Here is a 17,652-nt window from a genome sequence, read left to right as displayed (position 1 = left end):
CAGTTTGCTCACTTCAGCAGGTTGTTTTGACCATGTCTAAATGCACTGAGCTGTTTATTCACTTCACAGGCCTGTGAGAGTCTCTTACAAAGCACTGATGTATTTCCATTTCCTCCCGTGTAATCCTTATTTTTTCTTGTATTTAGGTGGAGGTTTTGTGGGAGTGAAATGTTACGCTAAACCTGTGTTAAAATGTTCAGAGCTAGAGGTAGAGTGAGTAGAGAAGTGACATGTATAGTCTGTGGTTTGTCCCTCCCCTATTACACTGCAGTCTAAAGGGCTTGCTGACCTTGTACTATTTGTGCCAGTGATATATGCACAGATACCTTCATTGTGTCTCCGATATAATCAAGACAGATTCCTTTAGACTTGTATTTGGATTTATGAGCAGCAGTGGGAAACAATATGGTTTTCTTGTCCTTGAAGAGTCCCACACTGTATTTCTTATTTCTTCTCTCATGCCAAATTTAAAACCTGGCCAGTCAGGGGAACTGAACTATGAGTGAATTTATGATGTTCTTTGGTAATGACTTCTTTTCTGTATATTTTCCCTGTGTTTTACTGCAGTTGTCCTTGGACTCTCTCACTTGAACACATTATCTCTCACCCACTTCCTGGCCTCCTCACCTTTTAACCCATGCAGACCTCTTTTTTTAACGCATGTTTTATGTGTCCCTGAGAATTACAGCCATGTTTTCTGAAGCGATTTCCACCATCAAGTGTGATGAAAATTGCTGACCACTGGATCAGGTTTTATTGTAGCACAGCTTGCTTTCAAATGCAGCTAAAACGAGGAGTCGCATACAGAGCCAACAAACACTTAAAGTTTAAGACTTAAAGTTCACTGCTGGGAAAATCTTCCAACCAGAACACTGAACTGACTACATCCCTCAGTGGCAGATGACTTTTTTCTGTGGGAACTAAATATTTCAGCCTCACTAGCAACACTCAGCTTCGCGAACGGTCTGCAACTTGTGGTCTGTGTGGCTCAGTGTGTAGCTTATTGTTGTTTTCTGATAGCTCTGTGCAGGAGGCTGGACTCTGACCCGGGCTTCTGTGGGTGGGGAGAGACGATAGATTGGGATGAATAGAGTTTATTCTTCCTTCTTCAACTCCTGATTTGTGACCGTGAATGAAGAGCATGAGAAAAGCAGAAGAAATATGAAGACACTCCAAGCTTGTATCACGCAAAGAATTCACTTTTTTTAAATAAATTCAACAGTCCCCTGATCTAAAATGTTGATTTGATTCATTCCTTAAATATTAATAAAGTTTTAATAGTCAAACATATTGATATACAAAGCAAGACTTACATCTAAAAATTTGCCAGTTTGCTAAGAGTGTAATCGTTGCCTTTTCACATTTAATAATTCAGACAGGGAGTTTTACAACATCTACAAAACTCAGTGAAATTCAAATTAAATATGTTTGAATTTGGCAATTATGCGTTTTGACACAGTTATTGTAAAATGCGTTGTTCTTTTAAACAGGCATTTAATACTACACGTCAATTTGGTGAAATATCGTGTTAGTGGGATAATTGTTATGTAATGTTTCTAAATAAACTCTTGATGTAGGTCTTTCCTTATATGATAATGCAAATTTTATGTAATTTAAAAAAAACCAGGCAATTTAACTTTAACATTTTTTAAATATCCGGACATCCCCTTTTAATCTGAAATGTATTCACATTGTAGGGTTTCATAGATGTTTGGGGATCAGTATTACATCATGGATGTGGTGTAAGAAAGTGACTTTATTTAAGTGCTCATCACAAAAAAGTAGAAAAAGGGGATGTACAAGAGAAAAGACTAAAATACATTTTAAAAAGTAAGTGTCAGAACAGCCAACAAAAAGACACAATAAGACACAAAAACCACGTGTCTAAGACTCCATGACAACTGTATAATGCCCAGCATTGGATGAGAGCATGGACCTGTAGGACTCTATAGAGTACAATGTAGCATTTTAAAATGAGTTACATTACATCCACTGAATTTTAAAAATTACCAGGACATTGTCTGCTTTCTTAATGTTTTTTTTTTTAACTGTGTAACTTAGTACTTTACTCAGATAAAGTTCTAATGCACTTATATGTAAATGTTAAATATTATAATTTCTACACCATACCATTCATTTTAAATCTTAAGTTTCTTACTGTTTTGTAGATAAATTGCATTATTGTAGATCTGCCATGGTCCTGGGTTTTGGACCCAGTATTTTAAGTTATCAGATTATGTTTTCAGTTCAGGAGTTTCTTTATTTTTCTTGTAATTATAGTATAATCTGGTGTTAGTCATTGTTTCTTTGAGATCTAGTTTCTTTTATTAATTAATTTTTTTATATCTCATTCCTTGTGTCTTAGTTTATTTCGTCCGGTGTTCATTTATGTTAATTTGCTGTGTAAATGTGTGTCTAGTCTGTAATTGCTATTTTCTTAGTTTCATTCTCTAGATTCTGTTTACTTGTGCCTAGATTTCTTCCAGTAGTGTTCACTTCCCTTGATTAGAGTATTTATAGTCCTGTGTTTCCTTTGTTCATTGTTAAATTGTCTGTTTGTTGTCCCCTTGTGTTTCCAGCCTGTTTCCAGTCAGATTTAGTTTCTCCTGTTATTCCTCTGTTATTTACGTTCTCCTTGTGGACTTCTGGAATGTGTTTTGGACTTTTCTTTACCTTTAATAAAGGTAATTTTCTGTTTTACATCTGCCTGCCTCAGAGTCCTGCCTCCATCCACAACCTGCTAATCATAACAAGCTGTTCAATTACATAATCAAATTAATTTTTTTAACTTTCCAAAATAATCGACCAACAGAAAATTATGTTTAAACTCTTGTAAAGCACCACTTTTCATGTTAAACAGTTGTAACAGGGTTCAGGGACTGAAAATCACAGCCAGGCTTTTCAAAGTCAATGCTCTATTCAAAAAATATTTACCCCCAAAATGCTAACTTTGAGTAATTTGATTACATGTAGATGTACAATGTAAAACATTTAATGTAATCTGGTGAATGAAATTTATTTGATTGGTATGTGGTCAGCTTATATCAAGCATACTTCCCTTAATGGTTAATTATTTGAATAAATAAACCTTTGAGTTTACATATTTCAAGTGCATTTTATTCAAAATTAACGCTTCATATTTGAGGGTGAAGAGTACTTTTTGAGAGCCCAGATTTGCTTCTCATAAACACAGGGTGTATCTAAAGAAATCATCCGATTCCAAAAGGCTAGGTATTTTTTTAAGCAATGGACACAGAAGTTTGTGGTAATTTTTTTTAAAAATACATTGCTGAAAATAAAGTTTAACATAACCAAACTTATAATGTTCACAAGTGTTTAATGTGTCCTCTTCTGGATGCACGGCACATGTTCACACGAAAGTCAAACTTGTCCCATACTTTTGCGGGCATGTCTGGAGTCACTGCTGTTGTTTTGCTACCCACCGACAACCGTGCAAAACTCACAAATCCGCTTCTTCTAACAGTACAGGTTTCGACTGTTTCCAGTGAAGGGCTGTGGAATTAAAGCACTTTGAAATCAGATGATTTTTTTTTTTGTTATTCTTTTTTGGATACACCCTGTATGCGGACCCCCACCCCTCTGTGGCACCCTACTGTAAAAAATCCCGGAAACGCCCCTGCATATAGCCAATTTAACTTTTCCCCTTTACTTGCAAACGATAGAAGGGATACTGAAATTTTAAAAAAGGTGGTAGCATATTCACAGATTATGCATGAGCGGGGTAAATGGTTTAATTGCTTTAATTGTTCTCCATATTTTACACTTTGATCCACTTGAGCCCTCTGAGGAGAAATAAGCGCAATTAAAGTTTGAAGGTAATTTTTAGGCATAATTAGAATGAAACGTGTTATAGGTTAAATAAGTCAGACCGGAGTGAGGGCGGGTTGACTGAACCTGCCACTCCCCGTTCAGGCCTTCACGCCACGGGAGCGCGCCTCCGCTCCTGTTACGCGCTTACTACCAACAGGCAGGGAATTCATGGGAGGAAGTAACTGAGATTCGGACACGAACAACAACTCCACACGGTGCCAGAAACGACTGTTAGCTCTAAATGAGATGCAAAAACTTCATCTCTGTTCCCCCCAGATGGACTAGAAGCGCCGGGTCTGCGCAGATGGAGGCGGCGAGAAGTTTGCTGTTTGTCGGGGCCGTGCTGCTCGGAGTGACGGGCGCTTCAGGCAGAGAAGGTGGGTAACTTTCAGCGCTTTTCCCCTGTCTCTAATACCTCGGCCGTCGGCAAAATAGACCCACGGAGCGTCGGGGAGATGGCACTGGAGTGTGCTGGCTGTAATTTCAGGAAATGCTGGAGGTTTTTTTCTGGTCCGGAGGACTACATTCCTCCGTGACTCCTCAGCCGGGTCCTCTCAGCCCTCCTGGGATTTATGAAGGGCTGCTTATGAGGAAAAATCACACCTGTCACAAAACAGCCTCGCTTTAGATTTACAGTTTGGACCAAAATAATTTTTAAAAAGATTCAAAAACTAAATAAACAAATATCTCCAATCTTGCAACACGTTGACTTGCTCAAATAAACACAGAGCAGAGACTCAGGTAAGAAATATGAGAACCTGCTTTGCAGCTTTGCGACACAACTGACTTGTGCACTGCAGGCGGACGGTTCGTGGCTTTGCTGTAAACACAAACAAAAACAAGACACTAAACAGGCAGTGCATTGTGGGCCAAGGATCATGACGATGTCAATTATTCACTCCTGGCTCTAAAAGGGAGACATTGTGCGATAGAGGGGCCACTTGTCACACTTGGAGCTTGAGTACATGCCAGTAAAACAAGAGCTAACTGGAAGGTGCAAACGAGCTGCAAATCATATTTTTGCTTGTTTTTCATTTTATTATAGGTTTTGGGGGATAATAATAATTTATAATAATAAATAATATATATATATATTTAATGCTTGATCTGATGGTCAGTCAGTACTTGGACTTGAGGTATTTAGTTTGTTAACTGAGAAAATGATTGATAGTGCAGATTAATGGGTGCATATGACCCTTTATAGATCGATTTTAGGTGTATTTGGGGAGATCAATAACCCCCGGCCAGCTGCTTTTAAAAGCAGTTTTATTGGCACATGCTAATGGCAAAAAAAGAATCTGAACTCAATAACAATTTATTCTGCAGTGCTCACTTTATTGACATACAGCTGTTGGCTTTCATTGATGTGCACAAAATAAAGAAAGAGCCCCCTTTGGGGTTTTTCATTCATGTCAGCCTCACAACAAAAATGACTAATGTAAGTACAAACAACTGTCTGTTTTATTAGCTGCTCTCTCTCTCTCACTCACACACACACACACTCACACACACACACACACACACACAAACAAAGCCTATAGTCACAGGTGAAGTGATTTTCAACTATGACTGCATTGTTGGTGGGAACTGGTTGGTGCACTTTACTCAATCTGTGAAGCATCAGTTCAGGGTGAGCGCTCCGACTGGCTCCAGAGTGAATCTCAGCAGTCTTATTTTCAGTTATGAAGTATTGTAAAAGTGTTATATCACACACACACTCTTTCACCTCCCCGTCCCCGTGCCTGTGTGTGTGTCTGTGTTCAGTGGCCTTTCTACCCATAGAGTTCGTGCCCTTGTCACACTCTAGTGAAGCTCACTGTGCGGTGATTAAGTCTTACTGAACTGGCCTCAGTGATAGGCTAACTCAGCCTGCTTTGACTCACCAGTCTAGACTGCGTGTTAGTGATCTAACTCACCCGGAGATGAGAGTGGGACCACCGGAGAGGCATCGTTGCCGTCCTCCGAGGAGACTTTCAGCCTCTTCTTCTGTTTATCTTCTCTTCACCCGGCTTTTAGTGGGAAAAACCTCTGAGGAAATAAAGTGTTAGATCTGTGAATCTGCACATCTTACATCAGTGTGACACTCAGAAATACTGCTGACATCTTCTAAACTCTCAGTATTTAAACGATTGCCTCAGCTACCTTGTTTGTGTTAGCAGAATGAAATCATGGGGAAATAGTTTAAAAACAAAAACAAAAAAACCAAACCTGTTATTTTCACTATTTATTAACTTCCCTGTAATTCATAAGAGGTCTGTAACAGTGATACTCAACTTGCGGCTCACAGGCCAAATCAGGCTCGGCATAGGGTGCTGGCCAGCTCTCTATAAAACTAAAGAGGTTGCAGTTATTTTTAATGCAGTGTAAACTTTCAAAGCATCCATAACTAAAATGCAGTGGCATCCCGTGAGCGCGGTGAAATTATTATGCATCACAAGGGCCAAAAAGCCCTTCCAACAAGGCCATTCATTTGAAAAGAAATGATTTAAAAGAAAGGAGTTGGCTCTTTTTTCTGCCCATTCATTCAATCTGATAAATATTATAAATATTTAAAAAATTCTGTCTATTAAACGACCTTTAGTTTGATGTGTTGTTTGTAAACGCGCCCTCCAGGTAAAGCATGTAACGTATCCCATGTCTGCAGGACGTTGGAACTAAGGAGGTATGGGTAAAAATGCCCGTTTCAAACCCTCGATTCCAAACTTAGAAACAAAGAACCGTGTTGTATTTTCAGTACAATATAAAGAAAAACCATAACATGTTTTCCAGGGTAATTTCTGTCCATCATAAAATAAGGAGTTGATGAGAGAGATCATTCAAATGAAAACTAGCACAAAATTGCTAACTGTGAAGCTAGCACATTCATCCTTAATGGAGAAGTAATTATATTTTGGAGTGGTGTGTGCAGGTGGGTGACCGATCAAAGGCAAAACCCGAATGTGCATTGGGAGGAAAGACTAATTCAAATGCTGCCACAGAGGTGCACCGTATGCTTAATATTGACCGTTTGCAGCACGCGTGTGCTTTAAATGTCACTTCCACACGAGCCTCTCGGGACCAGCTGAATGTTTTTGTGAAGTAACTTTAGGATGATTAATGAACCTATGCACAATGTTATCTTCAAGCTATGAAACCTGAGTTACAAGCCCTTGAAGTACATAGGGGTGGGTTGAAGTTTGCCTGCATTTTCAAGCCCTCATGACTTCAGCAAGTAGACACATTCATTTAAGCTCTGTTAAAAACTGCAGCCAAGTTCATTTTAGAGTGCGTCCATCTAGAGACAAATTGCATTTCTTGGTGATGGGTGGCCGGTCAAAGCGAATTATAGTACCTACATTTTGATATTGGGTTCATCCTCTGGCTGTGAATCATTGGTTCGAAATAATTTGCGATTAATTTTTTTTTTCTAAGTGTTTATTTGCAAATCTTTCAAATTCTCCTCTAAGGGAGTGACGTGGGAACTTAATCTATGAAGTGACCCATTAAGAGTTATTAACATACTAAGAATTAGACACTTCTGAATATCTAAACGTTTTGAAAGTAATTTAAGTATTTTTTTAAAATGCTGGATTTTATGGGGTTACACTGGTGGCTCTATAGTGAAGTGATTTACCCGACTAATGAACAAAAGATCCCAGTTTGATCCCGGGAGGGGACACTGAGCCCTTTGGGGATGTGTCAGAAAGGACATCGGGCATTTAAAAAAAAAAAAAAAAAAGGAAAGTCAGATCCTGCATGTAGAGCTACCATCTGTGGTGACTGCTTGTAAATACAGGAGCAGCTGAAAGCAGCTCAGCTGGATTTTGTTACACTTGAACCTGTAGAAGATTTAGGACAGACGTGTTGGACCACCATCAGGAATAATGATGCTCGAACGCTCCAGCAGATTTCCGGAGACCTGGGAGAAACTGTCAGTGACCTTTCCTTTAATTTGTCACAAAATACTCTTTGTTAGAATTAAGAAGGAACTGATTTCTACATAGCACTGTGTACACTATGTTAATAATGAAATGTATTCCATTCAATTTATCGATCAGTTATCTTTCTGTGGAACTCCTTCATTAACAGCACTTATCTTTTAGCCTTTTATTTGAAAATAATAGCAGAAATCGACTTCTTGATATTTATTTAGGCCAGTTTTGAATGGAAGATGTCCTTATTTTCCCATCACCCTATTCCAGCGCTCTAATCCAGACTCCTTCCTTTATGTGGTTAATGTGTAGAAAGAGGTCGGGACACTCTGGCAGTGCGTTCGTGTTTTGGTGGTTTTAGTCTGTGGCGGCGTGAGTGAACGAGGAGTTCGTGGCTCCAGCGCAGCACAGAGCCTGTTCTGCTTGTCTGTTGAGCAATACCTGTTTTTTCTTTCTCGACCGCAGAGTGAAGCAGTAGAAAGAATGCGCTGTGGGGAGGCTGGGAGAAATGTGAAGTTTATGCAAGACGCGTTGCTAAGGATTAGGGCTGCGGTGCAATCAGGGCTGCCGTGTGAAAAATCTGAGGGTTAATAAACGCAGAGCGAAAGTCCCGCTGGATCAGCTCGCTCTGTTTGCGGAGCTTTGGAGGATCTAATCCATTAGACGAGAGCACGAGGAGCAGGCTTTTCCGCTGTGATTCAGCCCTGTTCCCGCAACACCGGCGGCAGCATCGCGTTCCTGTTGCCGCACACACACACGCATTGGTAAACACACACGCACCTCCACACACTCCCTGTGCTAACTGGCATGCAGCCACACAGGTGTGGCTTCAAGCTGGCTTTCAGTTTTCAGTCTCAAGCAGCCCGTTTGTACAAACACACACCGCAGCCTCTCAGGAAGCCTGATTCAGATCAGATCAGGAGTGATTTCTTACACACCGGCAGTACTTCGTGTTCTCTCACTTTCCTTAGAGCTGAAACAACAAGTGCTGACATTTTAAATATCTTGCACTTCAAGTTATTAAAACCTCCTCTGACTATGTAAAAAGTGTTTGGATTGCTTGGCCACATGCACTTAAAAGTCCTGCAGTACTAACTGCATTCACTCATGAATTCATTTAGTCACTGCGTCAGCTCTCTTTTCCAGATAGAGCGTGACTTTGTGCTTAGCAGGAATGCCACGTACTGTGTGTTGTTACAGGGACTGGATGATCAACTTTCTGTTCAATCAATCTTCACCAGCTGATTCACTAGCTCACCGCTGCTCAGCAGTGTTATCTTTTTATGTGCTAACGACAGCCTTGGCCGGGGTTCGCTGTGTTTTCTGACTGCCCATCCGTACGCACGTCACTCTCCGGCATTCCCGAGAAGCTGATAACTGTTTGAGGAAGTTTCTATAAACTGGGCGCAAAGTTCACTTGGACTCAAGGATGCACTGATTAGAATATGGCAGTCAAAGGTCACTGCGATCCAACAAAACATCTTTTTTTTCTTTCTTTTGTTTTGGTTGTAACTCCAAAACTACTGTGCACAGTGACATCATACTGTCCAGACTTGCCCATCTGCTGGCTTCCCTTCCTTTCATCACTACATTTGTGTTAAGTCTCGATAGAGGTGGACTTAACTAATGTTTGGCATACCACAGAGCTCAAGGTGGTAATACTAGTTTTGTAAAGTCAGAACTGGTAAACAAGCTGCTGTGCTTAAACTGCTAGTGACGGTTAACCATGAAGTAAACAACGTGTAACAAACCTAAAAGTAGTTGGATGAATTTAAACAAGCAAAGGTAGAGTCACTGGCACGTAGAGCGTTGTTTTCCATTTTCCTGTCAGTATTCATGTTTACCTGTGCACAATTTCAATCCGATCATGTTGTGCATTTACATGCATCGACGGTTTGAAGAGAGGAAGTCATCAGTTTCTCTCCTCTCTCGTGTGTTTGCCTTTTGCGTCATTTTTCTTTTTCAAATGGACCCACACTGTGTTGTCGTTGTGTTGACATATAGCAGGCATTCGCAGTAAGGATAAGGCGCCTGTCCATACACACTGATCCGATTGAGGTCGGTATAACCCACCTATATCAATTGAAAGGAAATTTTGGTCCAAAGGAGCGTTATCAGATCATTGTGTTCACATGAAGCATTTTTATATCGTTCAGACTTTTATTCCAGTTATTTGTGTCCTTGTAATCATGGCTAATGACTGAGCTGTGAGCAGATATGGAGCTAATGTGATTTATCTTACCCTTTTGAGAATAGTTGCTGAGCTCCTCTCCTATTAGAAATGTATATACACTGGACACTTCATTACATCTTGCTATTACCAGCTGGACTTCCTTTTGCTTTCAGCACTGCTGTAATTCTTTGTGGCATAGATTCAACAAGGTGCCGGAAATGTTCCTCAGAGATTTTGTTCCATATCGACATGATAGCATCACGCAGCTGCTGGAGATATTTTGGCTACACGGCTAACTAATGATGTGAACCTCTTTCACCACCATGTCCTGAATGTTTAGGGATCTGGTGGCTCTGGAGGCCATTTAAATACAGCGATCTAATTGGTCATGGTCAAGAAACCAGTTTGAGATGATTTGAGCTTTGTGACATGGTGTTTTATCCTGCTGCAAGAAGCCATCAGAAGATGTGGTCATAAAGGGATGGCAACAATACTCAGACAGGCTGTGGAGTGTAAGCGATGCTCACATGGTGACCCAAAGAAAATATCCCCACACCGCCTGAACTGGTGGTACAAGCCTGTCTCCACTCTTGTCCAGTTCTGGTGTGCCTGTGAGAGCTGTAGCCTCAGTTGCCAGTTCTTAGCTGACAAAAAGGGCACACAGTGCGGGCTTCTGCTTCAGGTTGGATGTTTTATGCATTCAGAGACGCTCTTCTGCGTACCTTGGTTGTAACGAGTGGTTATTTGAGTTACTGTTGCCTTCCTATAAAAAAACAAAACAGTTTGACTTCTGGCACTGACAAAACACTTCCTCCACTAGATATAGTCTTGATTTTGAACCACTCTGTGTAAATCCCACTGATAGTAGATCAGCAGTTTCTGAAGTACTCAAACCAACAACCAGGCTCACTTAAATCATCTTTCTTGCCCATTGTGATGCTCAGTTTGAACTACATGCCTAAATGCATTGAATTGCTCCTGCTGTGTATGTGTATATATCTGTGTATCCATGCTCATTCAGTGTGAAGTAACTTTAAGGGGTGGCATTATTCAGGTGAATGTATTGAAGATTATAACACAATAGCACAGTTGAATCTATGGTTTCCATCATGCTTACGTAACAGGGTGTAGTTCAGACAAACTGTGTTTCAAATAAATCTCTGTGTGCACAGATTTGACTTATAAATTCTTTTTTAAATGTTACAGAGGGATATGTCAGTTACACTGTGTACTTATCCAGAAATAGCACTGCTGATGTTTCCATGGCTTCAACTGTAGTGCAGCTGCAGCTGTTTTAACAACAGAACTAATTAGAAATATCCGGCGGGTAATTACATCGCAGGGCTTCATTTAAATGATGTCCAAAATGCATCAACAGCTGTCTGCAGCACGTCACTACTGAGTGAGCGCGTGAACAAGTGGGCAGTGGGAGCACAGGCACGGTCTCAGATAATCGGGATCCTTTTAGCCTCTGTGATTTGTGACAGTAATTAATTTAGACTGGAGAGAGCGTGAGTAGGGTCAGAACTCAGAGAAACAGACGGGAATGTAGGAAAAATACTTCCCTCGCTGTTGTTGCTCTCTATCAAAACACCTGAGCAGTGGAAGTTTCCAGTGGCAAATTGGCATTGCATGCTGTGCAGCAGGCAGCATTAATGCGTGTACACGTGACACGGCGTGCAATCACCTTGTGAACTGGAAGGTCACAGGTCACCGATGTAGCTTTGATCAAAACTCGGTGCCGATCACCACACCATCCCCCCTTTTACTGGGAAAATCCAAAACTGTGTGTGTCATCTTCTAGATATGCAACCACACACCTTTCTATTGAATTGCACTTACCCAGAGGATGATTGCAGTTGAGCAACAGCTCAGACTCTGAGAGAATTTAAAAGACACAAGTGATCAGAGAGGATGTGAGGACAATTTCTTTGATAACTGCTTAGATAAACCTTTGAAGAGGCAGGAAGTGAATTTCGAATGGGGAAAGTAAGGGGTAGCGTCTTGACCGCGGGCAGGCTGAGTAACGTGAGCGATAAAAGGGAAAGTATTTTAGGCCGGGAGCTCCTCACAAGTCCACGCACACACAGGCGTTGCTGAGAGACTTTTGGAGAGTAAACAATGAGGGAATAAAGGGAGAGGAAACTGAGGACGGGCTTTACGCACACTTTTCAGAAACGGATAATGTGCTCTGTTGAGCTCTCTGTTACAGCACATTTCCCTAATCCCCAAAGCCGGAGACGTCCAGCTTCTCTGAGTTTTTTGTCACACTCGGGGAAAGCTATTTGTGTTTTAGAAGTTCTGTCTTATTGAAAATGATTAAAATGCCAGAGGATGAGAGTACATCTCCACTCTTGGCTTCACTTCCAAAACTATTTTCCATGATGACATAATCGAAGGAGTCGGCGATTAGTCATTTGATTTGTTATTTGACACAAGTGGCAGAAGCTGGGTGTGTATTTTTGGCAGCCGCACGGTTAATCATAGACACATTTACTGCAGTAGCTCGCTGTCGGATTATTGCGGCCTTTATTAATGCTTCGGTACTTCTTTAGCTGAGTTGCAGGAGGGGTAATATGGGTCTGTGCGCTCCGCCATCTCCAGGAAACTTTACACGTGGCAGACGCACACACATGATAAGACGTATCTCCCGAAGTCTGCCGGCAACCTCACTGTGTCATGAAAATCGGCCTTGTCCCGGCTGCCAGGACTTCCCGTTCTTCCTGTGATGTGCATGCTTCTGTGTTTTCCAAAATGGCAGGGAGAGAGGTGGCTCAGTAGTGAGGTTGAGGGGCTTCAATGAGGAAAAGTGGGTTGACTGTTGAGGGGCTGCTGGAAAGGAGCCAAGGGAAGTCATTTATAACTTCGAGAGAGGAGGGACTGTTCACCGTGTGACTGCTTGTTAAGGCATGAGAGCTATGTGTCTGCAAAAGCCCCTGTGAATTATAATGCTGTATGACCCCCGAATTCAATTCTGTGTGTGACCCACTGAGGGGAATCTGCTGCCAGGGGAAAATATATCATATATATATATATACTAAGACGCAGACGGAGGCTGTGCGTGCGGCTTGTATTTCTATTTAGGCTGCTTGTGAATAGATGGAGTCAAGTTATGTGGAGTCCAAGCCTTACATTCATTACCACTTAGGTGTGTGTACACATGAAAAAAGGGACCAAAAAAGAAAGGACTGTTGTAAACGTTTACATTAGGATGTCCCAAAAAACCCCAAAAAAACTGCCCCGTCATCTCACAACCCTCTGCAAGACAAGACAAGCGCTCTGCAAGAGCTGCCAGCGCAGGAGAGGTTGTTGCACTTTTTTCTGGATAAAAAAAGTCTACATATTATTGTAGTTTTTGCTAATTACATGTCAATATTTAAAACAACACTTAGAGTACTGTGCAAAAGTATTTCATTTCTTTATATTTTGCTTCCAAGGAGCCAGACTTTCTTGGAAATGTTGTAGTGGTCTTGAGCAATAGTCCTCCAGGGTTTTGGAGGTCTTTCAAAGGTCTTAATGTTGACCTATGAATCGTTAAAGCTTAAAAAAAGGCATGAAACAGTGTTGTAGCTACACATAACAGACAACTTAGCAAAGAGCACATTTTAAATTATATCTTCAGGCTCTAGCAGCTTGTTGCAATAAACATAATTTGTTCCATTGTCTTTAGTAGGAATCTATGAAAAATGAGTTTGGCAGGCATAAAATAGTATTTTTGCACCACCAAAGTGAATCCCAAAGAACTGGAAAGTTGGCATATTTCAGCATGGTGGACATTGTGTCCCTAAAAAGTTGGAGTAGTAGCAAGCTAACACTGTCTACAGCAGATGAATAGGATTTAAGGACGAGAGCTAAATCTGACTCTTCAATCTCACTGGAAGGGTGGCTGACAAGAAGCTGTTATTAAGGCAGGGAAATGGTGAGAAAAGGCTGAGGTAGCCATTTCTGCCAGTGGTGTTGGATATCTTGTCAAAATTGATGAAATGATGTATGCAGAGAAGTACTGTCAGGTTTTGATCCCCTATGTAATACCATCTGGAAAGTGTCTGATTGGCAGCAGCTTCATTTTTTTAACTCGACACAGCGTCAGTGCAGTAAAATTGTACATGGATAGACACACACTATGAAACACTATCATGGTCATGGATTGGCCTCCTCTAGAGCCCAGGCCTCAACATTATTAAAGCAGTGTGGGATCATCTTGAGAGAGAGCAGAACAAAAGAAGCCAACATCCATAAAAGAGCTTTGAATGTCCCTCAAGAAGCCAGGAGAACTATTCCTGTAGATTACTTAAAGAAATGATAAGAAAGCTTGACCTAGAGAGTTCAGGCTATGTTGACTTGCGTTGACTTTCGAGCTTGTTAGAATTGTACAAACTCTGTTTTACCTTATTATACTGCACTGCATATGTTTGCCCATGTTCCAATTTTCCAAGTGAAATAAAAATAAATGAAGGTTGGCTCACAGCTTTTGCAGACTACTGTATGTCATTTAGTTTTTTGTAGGGATGATATTTAAACCCATAAAATGCAAGAAGTCTGCCGAATGAAAAGTTTAAATGGCTTCATTCATTAAAGAAACAAAATGTTGCATTGAAGAAAAGTGGGTTTTTGTTTCTATATACTGTAGTTTGTAGTTCTTGGCAGGTCATGTAAATTGCCACTTCGTTTCTTTGCCTTGCAGTCTGTCGGGGTACAGACATGAAGCTGGCCCTGCCCTCCAGCCTGGAAAACCACTATGAGACTCTGAGGCTGCTCTACACCGGTTGCCAGGTTGTTCATGGAAACTTGGAGATTACACACCTCCATGGAAACCCTGACCTCTCCTTCCTGCAGGTATAGTTTGAATGGAAACGCAAAGAAAATGTTAATGCAGTTAATAAGCTTGGTTAGCTCCAGTGTTCCTCACCTTTTTCTCTCTTCATCTCTTCTTCACCAGGGGATTGTGGAGGTACAGGGTTATGTACTCGTTGCTCATGTTTCTGTGAGCCTGTTGCCCTTAGACAGCCTTCGGATCATAAGAGGCAGCCAGTTGTATAACTCCAGCTACGCGCTGGCTGTGCTGGATAACACTCACGCCGGTCAGGGGCTGAGGACGCTCCGGCTTCGTAGCCTCACAGGTCAGAGGTTTTCCTCAAATCCGGCGTAATTTGATGTGACAAGTCTGGAGCTCAGACTCATTTTATTATCTTCAGCTGCCAGCTTTAAAACACTGAAGTGTTTCACTGGAAGATTGGTCAGAACAGAGGCCCGTTTCTCTCAGCATCTGTTATCTTCTATAAGTTGTGGAGTCACTTTTATGTATTATCTGTCCTGCAGAGATCCTGCTGGGTGCAGTGTATATTTGGGGGAACCCCCAGCTGTGCTTCCCAGACCCCCAGAACATCAATTTGACGGACATCTTGGATGAGCAGAATGGCCGTGCCAAGGAACACCGACTGCAGCCTCGGCCTCCTAACTGTGAGCAGCTGACTGACTCTAATAGTAAACAAAGAGAAACATCATGCAGTGATTTGTCGATGTCATAAAGTCATTTTACATGTCAGTTGCTTTCAGCACTGATGGTGCCTTTCCATATGTGTAAAGGCACCATCATTACGTTGAGGAGCATTATTCCAAAATCTTTCCACATTTTGAAGACACAGTTTTTTGCAGATTAGTGAACCTCGGCCTGTCTTTATTCCTGAGAAACTCCTCTCCTCTCTTTTTATACCCAGTCATGTTAGTGATCTGTTGCCAGTTAACCTCATTAGTTGCAAAATGTTCCTCCAGCTGTTTTTTTTTTTTTTTTTTAAGTAACCGCTTGCTTTTCCAGCTTTTTGTTGCCCTGTCCCAATTTTTCGAGACATGTTGTTGCCACCAGCTTCAAAATATTTTTCATCAAATAGTAAAATGCCTCAGTTTAAACATTTGATGTGTTTTCTTTGTCCCACTGGGGATAAAATGTGGGTTTGTGAGATAATTGCATTCTGTTTTTATTTTACATTCTAAAGCTGTGTCCCAATAATATTGGAAGTGGGTTTATAAATCCTAATGTGGGCATAAATCGTTTATGTTGGTTTTGGATACTTTACATAGATTTTTTTTCTAGGGTTTGACCTTCCAGCAAACGGCTCTCATGAACCGTACTGGTGCCTTACATAACCACGGATCAGCCAGCATGTCTGCACGCTCTTGAATCTTTGTCTTTCTTGTAAAATTGTGGCTCAGCTTTCCCTGGTTTTTATTCCTGGCTTTCTTCTGGTGCAGGTCCAAGTTGTTCGCCTGCATGTGGGAAAAGATGCTGGGGAGAGACTCCTCAGGATTGCCAAACTCGTGAGTTAAAATCACACACACAGTCATGTTATGTAGTTTTATGTAGACAAAAGCAGAGCAAATGATGTTTTGCTGAAATTTTGACTTTGTTTTTTTTGTGTGTGTGTATGTTTAAAGTGACCCGAGCTAAATGTGCGTCTGGCTGCCAGCGATGTAAAGGTCCTCTACCCAACGACTGCTGTCACCTGCAGTGTGCAGCTGGATGCACTGGACCCAAAGACTCAGACTGTCTGGTAAACAGTCCTGTTGTTTTTGTTTTCTTATCTGCAATGTAATCTCCTTTTTTCCTTTTCCTTACTGGAGAAACATGTTTCCTCCTTCCTCCTCTCTGCAGGCTTGCCGTCACTTCAACGACAGCGGTGTATGTAAAGAGAACTGTCCACTGCCCACCACCTATGACCCCGTCACGTTTCAGTCCCAATCCAACCCACACGGGAAGTTTAACTTTGGAGCGACCTGTGTCAAGACGTGTCCTTGTAAGAGTTTGCCTTAAAAAAAAAAAAATTCTTCTTAACCAAGAAAGCTATCACATGCTCAATGATTTTTTTTAAATCCCTGCCACCCACCTTGGACACTTTGTCTCCTGCCCTGTAGATAACTATCTGGCGTTGGAAGTGGCCTGTACTTTATCTTGCCCCCCAAACAACCAGGAAGTTGTCGTCACCCAACCTGACGGGACGGAGACGCAGAAATGTGATAAGTGTGAAGGAGACTGTCCCAAAGGTGAGGTAGTAATTCTGTTTTCTCCTGGGAAATATCATGTTGTTTACAAACACACGCACACAGTGGCAGCTTTATTAGATTTACCTGCTAATTAGTGTGAATGAAAACATCAACTTGGAAGCGGAAGATGGTTCTAGATTTGAGTTAACTCGACAAATCGGAATGAGGTTCAGTAATCTGGTCCGCCTGACTGTTCATGTCGTTAGTTTAGCTTGTTAGTTTCTCAGTCACCTTTATAACCTTGTTCAAATCATGCTAGCATACTTCTCCTGTCTCTGCTTCCTCATACCAAGCCTCCGCGATCTATGGTGCTCATTTTCATCTTCATATTTTTATTCTTGGGTTCTCCTGGAGCAGCTTTGCATGATTCAATGCTCACAATAATTTTTAGTTATGTTATAATGGACCTTGGTGCAACCGTTCAGCTCACCCACTGTCTGAAAACAAGTTGTTATGGCTCCTTTTTTTCTGATTCACTGCCCATCGTAAACAGATTTAAAGATTTGAACAGCAGGTCGGTCCGGTCTGTGTGCAGGTGACGACAATATCCACTCTTATTGACATCATACCAAGCCAAGAGCAGAAAAACTAAGTGTTCAGAGCTGGTTGAATGTTATTGTATACAGTACTGCTCAAAAAACTTCAAGCAAGGAGTCAGAATTTGTGGTATTTCTTGAAGTGCTCTTTAAGAAATAAAAA

At 41.3% G+C, this 17,652-nt stretch overlaps 1 protein-coding gene across 2 annotated transcripts in view; it reads left to right on the top strand.

Moving 5' to 3' along the window:
• Window positions 1–3,989: 3,989 nt before the first annotated feature.
• Window positions 3,990–17,652, top strand: part of erbb2 (erb-b2 receptor tyrosine kinase 2) — a 28,916-nt gene continuing 15,253 nt past the window's right edge. For both annotated transcript variants that reach the window (XM_063481268.1, XM_063481267.1), the window contains exons 1-8: window positions 3,990–4,208; window positions 14,600–14,751; window positions 14,855–15,035; window positions 15,235–15,375; window positions 16,165–16,230; window positions 16,348–16,463; window positions 16,565–16,706; window positions 16,825–16,953. In XM_063481268.1, coding sequence (XP_063337338.1) covers window positions 4,073–4,208; window positions 14,600–14,751; window positions 14,855–15,035; window positions 15,235–15,375; window positions 16,165–16,230; window positions 16,348–16,463; window positions 16,565–16,706; window positions 16,825–16,953 — 1,063 coding nt within the window. In that variant the 5' untranslated portion in view covers window positions 3,990–4,072. The remainder of the gene's footprint in view (window positions 4,209–14,599; window positions 14,752–14,854; window positions 15,036–15,234; window positions 15,376–16,164; window positions 16,231–16,347; window positions 16,464–16,564; window positions 16,707–16,824; window positions 16,954–17,652) is intronic.

Source organism: Pelmatolapia mariae, linkage group LG8 (genome assembly GCF_036321145.2).
Source record: "Pelmatolapia mariae isolate MD_Pm_ZW linkage group LG8, Pm_UMD_F_2, whole genome shotgun sequence".
In the NCBI taxonomy this organism is placed as follows: domain Eukaryota; kingdom Metazoa; phylum Chordata; class Actinopteri; order Cichliformes; family Cichlidae; genus Pelmatolapia; species Pelmatolapia mariae.
This window is presented reverse-complemented; position numbering and strand designations above follow the sequence as displayed.